The 18,791-nt window shown below is 38.7% G+C and overlaps 1 protein-coding gene across 1 annotated transcript in view; it reads right to left on the bottom strand.

Annotated features, from left to right (window-relative positions):
• Nucleotides 1-14,795, bottom strand: part of il17rc (interleukin 17 receptor C) — a 46,100-nt gene extending 31,305 nt beyond the window's left edge. The window contains exons 1-6 of the mRNA XM_061874311.1: nucleotides 14,626-14,795; nucleotides 14,305-14,528; nucleotides 9,696-9,909; nucleotides 8,149-8,255; nucleotides 7,967-8,078; nucleotides 7,849-7,890 (exon numbers count right to left, since the gene is read on the bottom strand). Of these exons, the coding sequence (XP_061730295.1) occupies nucleotides 7,849-7,890; nucleotides 7,967-8,078; nucleotides 8,149-8,255; nucleotides 9,696-9,909; nucleotides 14,305-14,412 (583 nt within the window). The 5' untranslated portion in view covers nucleotides 14,413-14,528; nucleotides 14,626-14,795. The remainder of the gene's footprint in view (nucleotides 1-7,848; nucleotides 7,891-7,966; nucleotides 8,079-8,148; nucleotides 8,256-9,695; nucleotides 9,910-14,304; nucleotides 14,529-14,625) is intronic.
• Nucleotides 14,796-18,791: the final 3,996 nt, after the last annotated feature.

Genomic DNA, 18,791 nt, shown 5'->3' with positions numbered 1-18,791 from the left:
GGAAGAAGAATACTGAGTTGCATCCCAAGAACACCATACCTACTGTGAAGCATGGGAGTGGAAACATCATGCTTTGGGGCTGTTTTTCTGCTAAGGGGACAGGACGATTGATCCGTGTTAAGGAAAGAATGAATGGGGCCATGTATCGTGAGATTTTGAGCCAAAACCTCCTTCCATCAGTGAGAGCTTTGAATGGTTGACCAAATACTTTTTTCCACCATAATTTACAAATAAATTCTTTAAAATTCCTACAATGTGAATTCTTGGATTTTTTTTCACATTCTGTCTCTCACAGTTGAAGTGTACCTATGATGAAAATTACAGATCTCTGTCATCATTTTAAGTGGGAGAACTTGCACAATCGCTGGCTGACTAAATACTTTTTTGCCCCACTGTAAGTATCATTCACTTCACTTCACTACTGAAAACCAGTAACTAGTTACAGTTACTAGTTACTTTATTTCAAAAGTAACTGAGTTTCTAACTCAGTTACTTACACCAAGAAGTAATGCATTACTGTGAAAAGTAACTATCTAGTTACTTCTTTTTTTAAGGCTCCCATTAATGCCCTTTTAGCCTTCATTTCAGTACTGTCATTGCACTGGATAATAAAACAATCTGTTGATTTACATGCATCACTGAACTCTGCTAGGCAATGTGGTCTACATACAACACAAGGACAAAGATATGTTCCAAAGGGCCAATTCATTTCGGGCCAGAACAAATTGACAAAAAAAAATTAAAAAACTGCAACATAACACACATAGGTAATAAAACGCATAATAACAACATGTCACCCAAGGAAGGCGCACATGACATGATTATATGTCATGTCACTATAAACAGCACACATATACACATGCCTAACGTGGCCTTTTTTTCTCTCAAGGAATTGTGAAATAAAATCATGTCTTCAGGAGATCAACACTGTGCTGAAGCCCAGAACACTCTACACATTTCCCCAGTTTTAGTTTAAAGATAAGAAAAGATTGGCCTGGCCAACTAGGATCCCTCTTTATGATTGTGAACTTTATAGTCTTTACATCTACAGTGATGTGATAACCACACACTTTAGAAGTCTAGAATGAAAGGGTATATAAGATAAGAGTGTGTACCTTCAGTGCTGAGTGATGAGCAGAGGCAGAGTTTGGAGAGTTTTCTTTAGCTTGCTTTCTATGTTTATGTACTCACTGTCCACTGTGTCCAGCTGCCTGAAATCAGGTGACTCCACTGTAGAAATAGCCTGCATGTCTTCTAGCACATACACTGCAATGTCTCTCTCAATGTTGTCCTGGCTAGCAGTCCCTCTGTTAAAGTACAGCAGCTGTGTGTCTCTCTTTACTAGCTTTGTCGAAGCATGTGGCTTTTGTAGCTGTTTCAGCAGATTTCAATTGCTGTTTTGGGCAGTGGATAGGATCTTTGATCCAAGGCTCAACTTCCATTTAACTAAAATGTTCTTTTCTTTGTGCTCGACAAAAGAAAAGTACTGAGATACACAGCGCGCCTCTCTCTTCTTCCGCTTGTGAGACAGGAAGAATCAGAAGGACGACACTGCAACTCTACAATAAAACACACTCAGATCTTCTGTTTCTAGCCGATACTACATACAAAAAAACGTAAAATAACGCAGGAACGCATCATGTAGTAACGATAACTGAATTACTGAATATAAAAAATAACGCGTTACACTACCAGTTACCGCCGAAAATAACGGCGTTACAGTAACGCGTTAGTCCCAACACTGCTTATGAGCATTACATATCAAAATCAAGTACCTACTGAACTGTTTAATTGTTGAAACACCCTTTTTAGAGCAAATATCAACCAAAACGACCACTTTGCTGCTGCCAAAAATTGATTTAAGTAATATTTTAATATTGACACATATCTATATTATCTTCATAATCTACTAGAATACCATTATGTGCATTACAAATATATACATCAAGTACCTACTGTACTGTTTACTTGTAGAAATACCCTTTACAAAGCTAAAATATACCCAAATGGTTTCTGTGTTGCTGCCAAAAATTTATTTCAAGTAATATTTTGCTATTGACACATCTCATCTCTGCATATTTTACTAGAATACCCTTATGAGCATTACATATATATAAATCAAGTACCTACTGTACTGTTTACATGTTTAAATACCCTTTTCAGAGCAAATATCTACCTAAATGACCACTTTGCTGCCGCCAAAAATTGAAAGAGGTTGCGAGCTTTAATGAAGACGAGAGGTTGAGAGTGCGGCCGGCATTAAATTGACTCAACATCGTCACCTGGTGATGCGGAGGGTGAATCACAGTGCATTTGTGTGTGGATTGCACTGCGCTTGCTTGCGGATCTGCAAGGCAGGATATTACTGCCAAAAGTCACGTGACAGTTCGGTAGTTGTAGAATTGACTTTGTTTTGCACTTGAAGGATATTTTTTTTGCACTTGAAAGATTTTGATTTGTACTTGAAGGATTTTCTTTTGTACAAACCCCGTTTTCATATGAGTTTGGAAATTGTGTTAGATGTAAATATAAACGGAATACAATGATTTGCAAATCATTTTCAACCCATATTCAGTTGAATATGCTACAAAGACAACATATTTGATGTTCAAACTGATAAACTTTTTTTTTTTTTGCAAATAATCATTAAATTTAAAATTTGATGCCAGCAACATATGACAAACAAGTTGGGAAAGGTGGAAACTGATAATGTTGAGGAATGCTCATCAAACACTTATTTGGAACATCCCACAGGTGTGCAGGCTAATTGGGAACAGGTGGGTGCCATGATTGCGTATAAAAGCAGCTTCCCAAAAAATGCTCAGTCTTTCACAAGAAAGGATGGGGCGAAGTACACCTCTTTGTCCACAACTGCTTGAGCAAATAGTCAAACAGTTTAAGAACAATGTTTCTCAAAGTGCAATTGCAAGAAATTTAGAGATTTCCACATCTACGGTCCATAATATCATCAAAAGGTTCAGAGATTCTGGAGAATTCACTCCGCGTAAGCGGCATGGCCGGAAACCAACACGGCACTGTATCAAAAACCGACATCAATCTCTAAAGGAAACCACTGTCAATAAATACAGTTTGTTGCTACATCTGTAAGTGCAAGTTGAAGCTCTACTATGCAAAACGAAAGCCATTTATCAACAACATCCAGAAACCCCGCCGGCTTCTCTGGGCCCGAGATCATCCAAGATGGACTGATGCAAAGTGGATAAGTGTTCTGTGGTCTGATGAGTCCACGTTACAAATTGTTTTTGGAAATATACGACATCGTGTCATCAAAGGGGAAGCGAAGCATCCAGACTGTTATCGACGCAAAGTTCAAAATCCAGCATCTGTGATGGTGTGGGGGTGCATTAGTGCCCAAGGCATGGGTAACTGACACATCTGTGAAGGCATCATTAATGCTGAAAGGTACATACAGGTTTTGGAACAACATATGCTGCTATCTAAGCGCCATCTTTTTCATGGACGCCCCTTCTTATTTCAGCAAGACAATGCCAAGCCACATTCAGTATATGTTACAACAGTGTGGCTTCGTAAAAAAAGAGTGTGGGTACTTTCCTGGCCCGCCTGCTGTCCAGACCTGTCTCCCATCGAAAATGTGTGGCGCATTATGAAGCGTAAAATACGACAGCGGAGACCCCGGACTGTTGAACGACTGAAGCTCTACATAAAACAAGAATGGGAAAGAATTCCACTTTCAAAGCTTCAACAATTAGTTTCCTCAGTTCCCAAACGTTTATTGAGTGTTGTTTAAAAAAAAGGTGATGTAACACAGTGGTGAACATGCCCTTTCCCAACTACTTTGGCACGTGGTGCAACCATGAAATTCTAAGTTAATCATTATTTTTTTTTTGTAAATAAAGTTTATGAGTTCGTACATAAATATCTTGTCTTTGTAATGCATTCAATTGAATATGGGTTGAAAAGGATTTGCAAATCATTGTATTCTGTTTTTCTTTACCTCTAACATAATTTCTCAACTCATATGGAAACGGGGTTTGTACTTGAAATATTTTGATTTGTACTTGAATGATTTTTTTTTGTATTTGAAGAAATAAGTTATTTATTTCTGAAACAAGATGTAGTTGTTTGATAGGTACTTTTCTTATTTGCAAAACAAAATAAGTTTGTTTGTGAATGATATTTTCTATTTGCATTCCACACTGCGTTTGAGTGTGAATTGTTGGGCGTGAGTGGAATTTTGGCAGTAATTCAACTTCATAAACAACTTAATGAGTGCACACTTTGGTGTGGTGTTCTTGGCATTCACACTGGTATCTGTCATGTGACCAAATGCTATGCATTAAAGAACATTTGCATGTTGTCAGGTCTTGACGGGGCAGTTTTTGCCTTATTACATTGCTGAGTTGAATGAATAGGTTATGTTTACCTTCTGCTATTTTAATAACTTAGATTTCACAAAAAGCTTATAAGATATAATTTGAAAGGGCTATGTTGTCCACCCCTGTATAAAGTAGAAGACGTTCGGCACAGAACCCAAAAAGAACAATATACTCTCTACTACTATCTATTATCGACTATCTAAGTTACTTAGACTTAGACAAACTTTATTGATCTACAAGGGAAATTGTTCCACACAGTAACTCAGTTAGAAAGGATCGAATGGATAATGCAGGTAAAAAGTAGACTGAAAATGCCTCATAGTAGCATACTATCTACAAGCTTCCATTACAAGAGCAATTAATTTTCGGTTGCTACACGACGAAGAAGGAACACAATATAACGACAGCAACGATGTCGATTAAAAAAATAATTTTTCCATAACTTTGTTCCTCGCTTGTGACCATAACTGCCAACCTTGAGACCTCCGAATTCAGGAGATGGAGGGGGAGGCGGGGTGGGTGTTGAGGTGGGTGGGATTGTTTGAGCTGGGGTTTGGTGGTAGCGGGGGTGTATATTGTAGCATCCCGGAAGAGTTAGTGCTGTAAGGGGTTCTGGGTATTTGTTCTGTTGTGTTTATGTTGTGTTACGGTGCGGATGTTCTCCTGAAATGTGTTCCTCACTTTTGGTGTGGGTTCACAGTGTGGCGCATATTTGTTACAGTGTTAAAGTTGTTTATAGGGCCACCCTCAGTGTGACCTGTATGGCTGTTGATCAAGTATGCTTGCATTCACTTGTGTGTGTCTGTAATAATGTAATTATGTGACTGGACCGACACGCTGTTTGTATGGAGGGAAAGCGGACGCCCCCAATATTGTTGTCCGGGAGGGTTGGCAAGTATTCTTGTGACACCGACATCCGCTGTCATCACAATCGCCTGCAGCTAACGTTTTAGCGCAAGGGTGTCCACACTGCCGCATACAGAACATTTTAAGGACTTTGATACATTTTGTACATTAAAGATAGTGGAACTGCACTTTTGTGGGGAATTTTGCCAATCATTCACAATCCAAATGTTAGACCAGCAGGCACATATGTTTTTCTTTTTTTTAAATGCATTTGAACTTGTAAACAAATGCGAGCAAAAATCTGCTTAAAATGGAGCCTATGAGAGTTGCCTACTCTGCCTATAAATCCCCCCAAAACATCCAAACACCTCCGTTTAGATTTTATGTAAATCCTGTATGTATATATGTAATGTAGTAACAGGCACATTCACAATATTTAACTCCGTACTTTGCTCATTTTAAGCATCACAACGTTCGCTTTTTCATTCAACAACATCAGTGGATACGACTCACTGCAGATTTCATGACAAAAAACAAACATAATAAAACATATCTTACTGTACAATGTCTGCTGTCACTGGAATGCAGACTGGTGGGATGTTGATATATATTCCTGTTTAGATAAAGATAACTAAATCCTTGCAGAGGATAAAATAAAAAGGTTCTGGGTGCAAACCAGCATCTTTTCCTGTCTTTGTTGTCATTTTCGGGTCTAAATTGGATGCAAAAGTTGACCCCATGTCGGATTATGTCTTCATCCCTCTACTATCAAGGTGAGAGGCATTATTTATAATCTATTATACATTTTCCCGAGCTCTGAGGTGAGGACGCTGCTTACCAGCCGATGATGTCAATATTGCATCGTGAGCTAGTTAGCTCTCTCTGATCACTTCAGTTCCCGGCATCATGTGTGGCTGGAAGTTGTTTATTTTAATGAGGTAATAGGTAAAAATAAAATGATAAGTGATAAAAACAAAGGCACATCGAAAACGATAAGGACACTTGGAAATCATCAAAGAACGTATGTATTAACTAAGACACACAAGTCGTCTGCCATTTTGTTTATTAGCTCCTAGTTTTAGGAAGATTTTGGCCAATTGCCTTTTTTTTTATAATGTTCGAAATATCTATTTTGTCTTTAGAATGTTTTGCAGACCGAAAATAGAGCTGCAGGCCATTTTTTGGACACCCCTGCTTTAGTGATATAAATCTTGAGTACTAATATTTTGTATGTTACAATTATATACAAACCAAAAAACCAGTGAAGTTGGCCCATTATGTAAATGTTAAATAAAAACAGAATACAATGATTTGCAAATCCTTTTCAACTTATATTCAATTGAATAGACCGCAAAGACAAGATACTTAACATTCAAACAGGAAAACGTTATTTTTTGCAAATACTAGCTCATTTGGAATTTGATGCCTGCAACATGTTTCAAAAAGGCTAGCACAAGTGACAAAAAAGAAAGTTGAGGAATGGTCATCAAACACTTATTTGGAACATCCCACAGGTGTGCAGGCTAATTGGGAACAGGTGGGTGCCATGATTGGGTATAAAAACAGCTTCCATAAAATGCTCAGTCATTCACAAACAAGGATGGGGCGAGGGTCACCACTTTGTGAACAAATGTTTGAGCAAATTGTCGAACAGTTCAAGAACAACATTTCTAAAGCAGTTACTGCAAGTAATTTAGGTATTTCAACATCTAAGTTTTGTAAAATCATCAAAAGGTTCAGAGTATCTGGAGAAATCACTGCACGTACGCGGCAAGGCTGAAAACCAATCTTGAATGCCCGTGACCTTGTATTACTCAAGCGGTACTGCATCAAAAATTGACATCAGTGGGTAAAGGATATCCCCACATGGGCTCAGGAACACTTCAGAAAACCCCTGTCATTAACTACAGTATGTCGCTACATCTGTAAGTGCAAGTTAAAACTCTACTATGCAAAGCCAAACCCATTTATCAACAACACCCAGAAACGCCGTCAGCTTTGCTGGGCCCGAGCTCATCTAAGATGATCTGATGCAAAGTGGAAAAGTGTTCTGTGGTCTGAAAAGTCTACATTTCAAATCGTGCTTTGTGCAAACTTTTTTGCAATGTGTTGCTGCCGTTAAATTTTAAGTTAATGATTATTTGTAAAAAAAAAAAAAAAAGAAATTGTTTCTCAGTTCGAACATGAAATATCTTGTCTTTGCAGTCTATTCAATTGAATATAAGTTGAAAAGGATTTGCAAATCATTGTATTCTGTTTTATTCCAGAATTAAACAATGTGCAAACTTCACTGGTTTTTGGTTTTGTATAAGAATGTAGAAAGTGTTGTGTTTAAGAGTGTGTGTGAAAGGTTAATAGCAGCATGTGGAAGCTTTCTAAAGACCTAAAATGCATACAATATTCATATAGATCATAAAACTAATAGCGTCTCTACGTCCAAGGGTTCTGGGACCTGACTGCCGTGATAAGCGAAAGAACCCTGTATCATGATTTTATTTTTGTGAAATTACGACTCATTTGTCATAACATTGCAACTTTTCCTGTGAATTATATAACACGTTTTGTCGGGCGTTTCCTTTTAACCGCACCAAACCTGACAAGTGTGAACGCAGCCTAAAAAGACGAAGACGTGCTCTTCACTCACTGTGACATTCTTCAATGTGTTGGGTCATCTTCTGGGAGCACACTGGGGGACATAAGGGAAGCAGACCATTTATTATCACAAACGTGGCGCAAGTTTAACACTTGTTTTGACCTTTTACCTTCATTCAGAGAGGGTACGTCCACTTTGATTGGCTGCATTGATTCATCAGAGTAAACAAGCACAATGCTGCTGAAGGAAATCCCAGCAGGTTTGGAGATTATCAGAGATACCTGCACAAACACAGACAAACTGTAAGTCGAGGGACTACACAATCCATGAGAAATCTTGGGCATCGTTTACCGTCGCCAAGTTCTGCAGAAGAGTAGTGCGTTTGACCGTGAAGCTGACCCGCTTGCAGGCCGGGATAGTCTGTGGCGTTTTGTAACACAAGGCCACAAACGCTGTCACTGCACACACAGAACATCATTCAGCTTAGAATGGTGGAGATAAACAGTTTTATTAGTCAAATTCAAAAAGTTAATGATACAATTTAATTAAGAAAACATGGGAAAATATGTAAAATGACATATAATAACCAGACCCAGTTGGATTAAATTAAATTAAATTAAAAACAGGAAGTAATCAAATTAAGGATTAACAAATAAAAAAATGCAGGAATATTTTTTTATTAATTAATTTATAAAATAAAATAATTTATTTAATTAATATGTTTTTATTTAATTTACAACCACGTTTTATTAACCAAGTTAAGAGAAAATGTAATAATTAAAATTAAATAATACAATGAATTTAAGTTCAATTAAAGAAGAAATAAAACATGGGTGAGAATACTATCATGTAAAATGATAAAACATTTTAGAAAAGAAAGAAAATTAAACCACGGCCAAGTTTGGTTGTATCAAGTTAATACAAAACCCAAAACCAGTGAAGTTGGCACGCTCTGTAATTCGTAAATAAAAACAGAATACAATGATTTGCAAATCCTTCTCAATTTATATTCAATTGAATAGACTGCAAAGACAAGATAGTTAATGTTCGAACTGAGAAACATGTTTGTTTGTTTTTTTTGCAAATAATCATTAACTTAGAATTTAATGGCAGCAATATGGGTTGAAAAGGATTTGCAAAACATTATATTCTGTTTTTATTTACGATTTAGACAACGTGCCAACTTCACTGGTTTTGGGTTTTGTAAAATAAGCATGCAATTTGTAAAAAGCAAAAATATTTATTTAAGTTTGATTAAAGACACAAGACCAAGGGTGGGAATACTATCATGTAGAGCTAGCAAGTCAATGAAGTAAGTAAACAAAACAGGCAGATCAAAATGAAAAAAAAATGAAAATTAAATTACAAACACTTTTTTTGTAGCCAAGTTAATAAAATAGTACAAATAATATTGGTAACAATTTAATATTAATTTAATTTTTTTTCAAGAAATACAACAAGGTTGAGAATATTACCATGTAAAAATGAACAGGTTAAAGTAAAGTTAAAGTACCAATGATTGTCACACACCAACTAGGTGTGGTGAAATGTGTCCTCTGCATTCGACCCATCCCCTTGTTCATCCCCTGGGAAGTGAGGGGAGCAGTGGGCAGCAGCAGTGCCACGCCCGGGAATCATTTATGGTGATTTAACCCTCAATTCCAACCCTTGATGCTGAGTGCCAAGCAGTGAGGTAATGGGTCACATTTTTATAGTCTTTGGTATGACCCCGAAATAGGTAAAAAAAAGTAAACAAAACAAACAGGCCAACCAAAAGGAATACATACATTTAACATTAAATCACGACCAGGTTTTAATAATCAATTTAATATAAATAATGGTATAACTCAAATAAAATAAATAGAGTTACACAAAAGAAATATGACATTGATTCCTACCTGTTGAGTTATTCGCCTCCTGGTTGTGTCGATGTTGGTCCATGTCTTCTTCCACTTTAACGTAGAGCTGAGTGTCAATCAGCAGACAAATTGTGCATGTTGCATTATCACCACAGCACAGCTCCACTTTTGCTGTCAGCTTCTTGACATCCACAGCATCGCTCTGTGGGATGTTGAGTGGCATCTCATTCATCACGGAACACTGAGAGAGACCCTAAAAGAGGAATCGATTTGGACATTACAAATATTAGCAATGCAGGAACAGTAGCAAGTACACGGCGACATATTCAGGAAACATTGGATTGTATTTTCTCAATGGGTAATATTTTAGGAATTAAAAAATCCATATGCTAGAATTCCTGCTTTGTCGCAGTGAACCACAGCACTCTTGTAACCCCTGTTACAATTACTGGGGGTCCTCATGTTGCGATGTTCCGTGTTCTGGGTTGTGTTTTTCCGGCTATATAGTTATAATGCTGTGTCGATACTAGTGTTGTCCTGATACCAATTCGATACTTTTCAGTAATTTTCTATACATTTGCAAATAAAGGAGACCACAAAAAATGGTGTTATTGGTTTTATTCCAACAAAAAATATTTTGGTTAAATACAAGAACATTTGATCATATTACGCCTAAACTGGCTCGCCTGCACTGGCTTCCTGTGCACTTAAGATGTGACTTTAAGGTTTTACTACTTACGTATAAAATACTACACGGTCTAGCTCCATCCTATCTTGCCGATTGTATTGCACCATATGTCCCGGCAAGAAATCTGCGTTCAAAGGATTCCTGCTTATTAGTGATTCCCGGAGCCCAAATAAAGTCTGCGGGCTATAGAGCGTTTTCCGTTCGGGCTCCAGTACTCTGGAATGCCGTCCCGGTAACAGTTCGAGATGCTACCTCAGTAGAAGCATTTAAGTCTCACCTTAAAACAAATGACAAATGACAAATGACAAATGAGTGACAATGACATTTGTCACTCATTTGTATACTCTGGCCTTTAAATAGACTCCCTTTTTAGACCAGTTGATCTGCCTTTTCTTTTCTTCTTCTCCTCTGTCCCACTAGAGGGGGTCCGGTCCGGTGGCCATGGATGAGGTGCTGGCTGTCCTGAGTCGGGACCCAGGAGGGACCGCTCGTCCGGAGTCGGGACCCAGGATGGACCGCTCGTCCAGAGTCGGGACCCAGGATGGACCGCTCGCCTGTGTATCGGCTGGGACATCTCTGCGCTGCTGATCCGCCTCCGCTTGGGATGGCTTCCTGCTGGCTCCACCGTGGACGGGACTCTCTCTGCTGTGTTGGATCCACTTTGGACTGGACTCTCACGGTTGTGTTGGATCCACTATGGATTGAACTTTCACAGTATCATGTTAGACTCGCTCGACATCCATTGCTTTCGGTTCCCCTAGAGGGGGGGGGGGGGGGGGGGGGGGTCCTCTCCAACGTTTCTCATAGTCATCATTGTCACCGACGTCCCACTGGGTGTGCGTTTTCCTTGCCCTTATGTGGGCTCTACTGAGGATGTCGTTATGGTTTGTGTTGTGGTTTGTGCAGCCCTTTGAGACACTAGTGATTTAGGGCTGTATAAATAATCATTGATTGATTGATTGATTGACAAGACAACCTGTCTTTTAGTAGTAAGTAAACAAACAAAGGCTCCTATTTTGTCTGCTGACATATGCAGTAACATATTGTGTCATTTTTCATTCTATTATTTTGTCAAAATTATTAAGGACAAGTGGTACAAAACGAATGATTAATCTACTTGTTCATTTACTGTTAATATCTGCTTACTTTCTCTTTTAACATGTTCTATTTACACTTCTGTTAGAATGTAATAATCACTTATTCTCCTGTTGTTTGGATACTTTACATTAGTTTCGGACGATACCACAAATTTGGGTATCAATCCGATACCAAGTAGTTACAGGATCATACATTGGTCATATTCAAAGTCCTCAAGTGTCCAGAGACATATTTCCTGAGTTTATAAACATAATATACATATTTTAAAAAGGAAAAAAGATGTTGTGATGCCAGAAAATATTGACGTAATCATAGCAGTATCGACTAGATACACTCCTGTATTTGGTATCATTACAGTGAGTGGATGTTAAGTGTAGATCCTCCAATGGCGTTTGTTTACATTTTGACGCCGGTGAGCTACATTGTGTAGTGAAGCATGTTTAGCTATTCCTCGTCCTGCAGGGATGATACTTGTAAGAAACAGACTTTATTTATCACCATGGAGGCGAGGATTAGTGATTTAGAAGTAGCTACAACACTACCGACTGCGGGTGGACTTTAGCCGCTAGCTAGCTAGCCATGTCTTAAAGCACCTCTTCCTGAGGGCGTTTAAGTGTTATAACTTCACTTTTATCGTTAGTTTTTAGGTCAAAATGTGTCCGTTCTATTACGTCTGTGTGGCATAGTGGCTGCCAAGTGGTTCCTTCGTGGATGCGTCGAACGTGAACACAGCAAGGTAAGGTTTAACAAGTTTATTTAAATAACAAAAGGAGCAAGAGAACAAAAACACTGAAGCTAACAAAAGGCAAACCAAAGACGCTAGCATGAGAGTTGGAATATACAAATACAAAACTAAACTGGCACGTAGGCACACAAAAGGTAAAAACAAAACATTTAGCATGAGAGTTAATAATGAAATAAAATGCGTAGCGTGAGAGCTCGCGAGAGTAATAATAAATTGGGTGTAAGCAAATGAGCATGACAGACGTACCGTTGCGTGACAGCAAATTACGAACCCAGACTAAACAAACAAAAGAGGAAGGCTTATATAGGGAAGGTGATTAACAGTAGCAGGTGTGCGGGACCGTAAGTAGCAGGTGAAATCAATGGGTAACCATGATGACAGACTAAACAGGAAATAAAGAGGTCAGACTACAAAATGTGATACAGAAAATAAATAATAAACAAGAATATGTAATGATCCGAGTAGCGGATCGCAACACGTTCTTCCTTTTCTGTCTACACACTGTCTGTTTGTAAGTACTCTGTGATTGTGCGCTGCTGAACATGCTCCTCTGCTTATAACCCAGCAATGACACGATGTGACGACAGGGGACCTGGGATGTGGGGGACCGGTACTTTTTAGAGGCGGTATAGTACCGAATATGATTCATTAGTATCGCGGTACTATACTAATACCGGTAAACCGTACAACCCTAGTAGATACTAGTAAATCTATACATAATGCAAAACTACTCTAAAGTTTACATTGTACAGTACTGATTATTGAGCGGGTAATACAAGTGGTTACCTAAACTGGGTAACACATGGCAGACTGACAAAGCTTAACCTATTGTTACTATAGCAGTCTACAAGGTTTATATAGTTGGCTTCTCTTTCTTCCCATCCGATTTACTTTTGTATTTCATGTTATCATTACAAACATATGTATTGTTGCATTTCAAACAATTGTATTGTTGATACTAGAGGTAATTAATTATTGTTATTATTCCTTATCAATATTGGTATATGTACTGCTCCCTTTGTAGAAATAATGTTTATTATCATTTCTGTGTTATTAATATTTCATATTTATTACTTTTTTACCATCAGTTTTACCATCATTTTTGTACATATCCTATTTGCTGATGTTGCTCTATTGTTGTTGTTATTGTTGTGTTTGCTGTTGTTGTTGTCTCTCAATTTCCCCTTTTGTTATACTTTTTTTCTCTTTCTATCCCCACCTCCTCTGGCCCGGCTGCACCAAATATTAATATAAATAAATTTAATAAAGTCAAATACAAATAAGGCAACAAGAGAAGTATCCCACACTTCTCTTTTAGAAGTGTACAGCAAATATGGTCATCTACATCAATGATATGATTTGCCTGAGTAGCTGGACAGGACAAAAAAACAACAAGTGGTTCCTTAAATTTGACACTTGAATGAGCTGTTGTTTATGGCATAGAGCAGTGAATCTCAACCTTTTTTCAGTGATGTACCCCCTGTGAAATTTTTTTTAATTCAAGTACCCTCTAATCAGAGCAAAGCATTTTTGGTTGAAAAAAAGAGATAACGATGTAAAATACAGCACTATGTCATCAGTTTCTGATTTATTAAATTGTATAACAGTGTAAAATATTGCCTATTGGTAGTGGTCTTTCTTGAACTATTTGGAAAGAAGATATAAAAATAACAAAAAACTTGTTAAAAAATAAACAAGTGATTCAATTATAAATAAACATTTCTACACATAGAAATAATCATCAACTTAAAGTGCCCTCTTTGGGGATTGTAATAGAGATCCATCTGGATTCATCAACTTAATTCTAAACATTTCTTCACAAAAAAAGAAATCTTTAACATCAATATTTATGGAACATGTCCACAAAAACATCCAGCTGTCAACACTGAATATTGCATTGTTGTATATTATTTTTCACAGTTTATGCATTTACATTCATATTTTGTTGAAGTATTATTCAATAAATATATTTATAAAGGATTTTTGAATTGTTGCTATTTTTATTTAAAAAAAAAAAAAAATCTCAGGTACCCCTTGGCATACCTTCAACTACCCCCAGAACCACTGGCATAGAGAACAACAGCCATGATGGCTGATCAAAGGTACAAAAGTCCTACCTGTGAGCAGGTTACTTGTGGGTAATCATACCCTTCCAAACCGCAGGCCAACTTGTGAAAAGCCATTGAAAGAAGCCAGAAGGTCCATTGAAAAATAAACATTTCCATCAAAATCTGTCATCATTTGTGTGGGTGAGTCGTTGAACTAGTCCTGCATGGTTTTCATGGCAGGTTGACAATCTCAACGCTGATCTCGCGTCAAAACCATCTGGACTGGCTTCGGCCTGGTGGGGGGTAAAAAGCACCAAAACACCAGGTCAGGACTTTGGCAGCAAGACAACCCAGATAAGAAGTGTGTGTATTGTATTAGCAAGTACTCACAACAAGTGCTGTAGTTCGAGTATTCCAGTATGAAGATTAATTAAGAGTTTCATCTAATCCACACTTGCTTGCCCTGGGTTTGTTTTCAGTGTGTTAACTAACTCTCTGGTCCAAAGTCCTCCTCTATGAGTCTCCGCCTTTAAAGCGTCGGCAACAACCCATAGCAACCGTTGGCTTGTCTTGATGATGCAATGACTCATAGTTTTAAACTATGTGCTGACAAACTAGTTTGTCTCACTTTCTTGCACTGTACTCCAACAGATTACGTGCCCGCTGGAAACGGGAGTCGTTGGACTTGTCAGAGCACAAAGTGGTGCCGCCACGCCCCTGAGCAGATTAGAGTTTGGCGCAATGGTAATAGAATTATGGAAACTAGGGGTGCGGGAATAAATCGATTCAAATACGAATTGAATCGAATACGTTGTGCAGGCACGTGCACACATAGGGCCCTGTGAGTGCTTGAGCCCCTGCCCTTTTTTACTTTTTTTTGCTTCGTCTTAAAAAGGGCCCTCTGCCTGTGTGTGTGTGTGTTTTTCTTCAAACAACATTATTACATTTCCTGTTAGGGATGTAAAAAACAAAACAAAACAAAAAACAGCGGTACAAAAACTCCACGTTTTCTTGTAATATTGGGTTGTTTGAGCATGCGCCTCCACCAGAGAGAGAGAGAGGGGGCGAGTGAGTGAGTGAGAGAGAGGAGAGAGAGCCAACTGCGGCCTGAGGAGACGTGACAGTGGAGCAACTTGAACCTGTGAGTTATGGTATAGCCGCCGTCCACTTATTCAGCATCTAATATGGGTAATATTTCAGAAAAACGCTGTATTATTCTCAGGGGCGACGAAAAGGGGGGGTAAAGGAGACGGATTCTAGGGGCCCATGATGGAGGGGGGCCCAGAGAGGCCCCTAATGATGGTGAAATTATAAAACAGAAAAATCAATGACACTAAGTTATTAACTAACATATAATCACAAATGTTTTATTTTCCATGTTCTGGTAACAATACCTTTATTTGTTTTGGAAGTATCAACCCCTGCAGGTCCCTCCCTTCCCCCCCCCTCTATTTACATAAAATGGTTCAGTCCAACAGGATCAGCTGCAGGTAGAGCACTGGCGATTTGTCACAGACACAGACAGCGCCACAGCGGGCAAATCGGAGGAGACAGCAGTATGCCTCAAAAATCAGGCAGCCAAAAAAGAAAGGAAAAGAAAATAAGAGAGGAGAAGGAGTTAAAGGGTCGACAATATGTCACTCAACATTTAAAAAAAAAGGTGTGTTTGTTAGTTGTGGTGGAAAGTTATGCATATTAACTTTGTCCCTGTCTGTGGTAATAAGCTAGCTCACTTTTCTCACCATGTTAGCTCAAGAAAACTCTGGATTTTTACATTTTACTGCTATATTAGTTAAATAATCAATCCAGTCAAACATTTATCAAGCTGTTCTTATTCAATAATAGTTGATCTCCCCTCTGTCAAAATGATGCCTCATTCTGAACAGAGTCAAGTGCACCAGCAGCAGCTGCAGCTGTCTGTCTGCCCCCAACACCCCCTGCCTCTGAATCAGCCCCAGTGCCCCCACATAAAGAAGGAGGTGAGCAGCTGTGTGTGTTGAAATAATAAAAATAATAATATAATACAAAATATAATACATTTTACCACAGTCTCAAAACAATACAAAGATTAAGGTAATTAATTAATTAAAATGAATTAAATAAAAGTCATTTTGAACAATTTTAATGGTTTAATAAGCATAAACCCTTTTGTATGTAAAATAGCACCATAAAATGTTGCCGCCGTGTCGGGGGCCCTGTAAAGATTATTTTTATGGGGCCTAAAATCCCTAGCGCCGCCCCTGATTATTCTATTATTCAATGTGTCAGCTTCTGTTTTTGCCGGACGTCGGATCACAGCGCTTCAATTGAGCACGGCACATTAATTGAGCACAGAGCAGAGTGGATCGTGCGGGACAGGAAGTAGTGTAGAAAATACAAAATAAAACACCGGGTTGATTTTCAAAATAAAATGCTCTGTGTTTACGGCGGATCACATTTCTCTCACAGTATAGGTTTAGATATAAAGTTGTATTGCTTTTCAGTTGTTTAGTCTGAGCATTAAGTGAGAAAGACCATAAGTTACAACTTGATGGTGTTTTCATCAAGTTAAGGGAAGAAGGACAGATTTTCACATTGAAGTTATTTCCATTTGGGTATTTATTTTTGTATTTTTTTTTCGACGTTCATGTTGCACTGTTCAATGTTCGATATTAAAGTGCTTATCTTTAACAATAAATAGCCTAATAATAAACCATTTTTTTGTGGCTTTTCATGTCTTCCAAGCCTATGATAATGTGAATTAACTAATTATGACAATAATTTGTTGACACAAAAGAAATAGCAATCACTTTTACCTACAAAGGACACACTGGGGATAGGTTGATTGGCAACACTAAATTGGCCCTAGTGTGTGAATGTGAGTGTGAATGTTGTCTGTCTATCTGTGTTGGCCCTGCGATGAGGTGGCGACTTGTCCAGGGTGTACCCCGCCTTCCGCCCGATTGTAGCTGAGATAGGCGCCAGCACCCCCCGCGACCCCGAAAGGGAATAAGCGATAGAATATGGATGGATGGACACACAGCTAAGTAGTTAACTTCCTATTAGCAAATTTAATTTTACATTAATTTCCATATTGTGTAAGGGACCAAAAAAAAATTCCTGCCCTTTTCTGACTTTGAGGCCCTGCCCCTCTATAATCATGTTGTTGTGACGTTGTGCAAATCAGAATCGATTCTCAATTTTAAAAAAATCGATTTTTAATTTTAATTTTTTATTTTTTTGTATTCATTTTTTTTTATCAATCCAACAAACCACTACACAGCAATACCATAACAATGCAATCAAATTCCAAAACCAAACCTGACCCAGCAACACTCAGAACTGCAATAAACAGAGCAATTGAGAGGAGACACAAACACAACACAGAACAAACCAAAAGTAGTGAAACAAAAATGAATATTATCAACAACAGTATCAATATTAGTTATGATTTCAGCATAACAGTGATTAAAAATCCCTCATTGACATTATCATTAAACATTTATAAAAATTAAAAAAAAAGAACTATAGTGTCACAGTGGCTTACACTTGCATCGCATCTCATAAGTTTGACAACACACTGTGTCCAATATTTTCACAAAGAAAAAAAAAAGTCATATTTTTTCTTCGTTTAATAGTTAAATGCCGACCCTTTCATCTAGCCAGGGAGCACTGTGCTGTCCTGATCACAAACGTGTATATAGCTCCCGATGCTAACGCTAGCACGGCGCTAGTTCTGCTGCACGATACAATCAGTGCACAACAGAACAAATATCCCGACGGCATCCACATCATAGCGGGGGACTTTAATCATGTCGACCTGAAAAAAGTGCTCCCCAAACTTCACCAGCATGTGAAGTGTGCTACGAGGGGAGCTAACACACTGGACAAAGTTTATTCCAACATAAAAAATGGATATAGAGCCAAACAACTTCCCCAATTAGGCAAGTCTGACCACATGTCCCTGCTCCTTTTGCCAGCTTACACACCAATAAAAAAAGTGCTCCTATCACAACCAAAACGGTCAAAACATGGCCGGAGGGAGCCATGGAACAGCTGCAGGACTGCTTTGATACAACAGACTGGTCAGTTTTTGAAAACCCAGACTTGGAGCAGTACACAGAAGCAGTCCTGGGGTACATCAAACACTGCATAGACTGTCACAGTGGACAAGCGCATCTGGGTCTACCCCAACAGGAAGCCCTGGATGACAAAAACAGTCCAGGGCTTACTCAAAGAGAGAGACAGTGCCTTCAAAGCGTAGGACCAGGCACTCTACAGTGCTGCCCGAGCCAATCTGAAGATAGGCATCAGAGAGGCAAAAGCCGAACACAGGAGGAAAATGGAAGCCCACCTGCAGAGAAGCAACACCAAGGAGGTATGGAAAGGAATAAAAGACATGACCAACTTCAGACCCAGTAACCCTTCGGCTGACGGCGACGCCTCTCGAGCGGGGCAGTTAAACAGCTTCTTCGCCCGATTCGAGAGAAAAACACCTGCAGCCGTCACAACACTCCCACCCAACACCTACAGCAGCTACACCCTTATACTGGAGGAGCATGAGGTGAGACGCACGC

Source organism: Nerophis ophidion, linkage group LG16, assembly GCF_033978795.1.
Source record: "Nerophis ophidion isolate RoL-2023_Sa linkage group LG16, RoL_Noph_v1.0, whole genome shotgun sequence".
NCBI lineage: Eukaryota > Metazoa > Chordata > Actinopteri > Syngnathiformes > Syngnathidae > Nerophis > Nerophis ophidion.
Note: the sequence above shows the minus strand (reverse complement) of the source record. Positions and strands in the feature narration are given on the sequence as shown.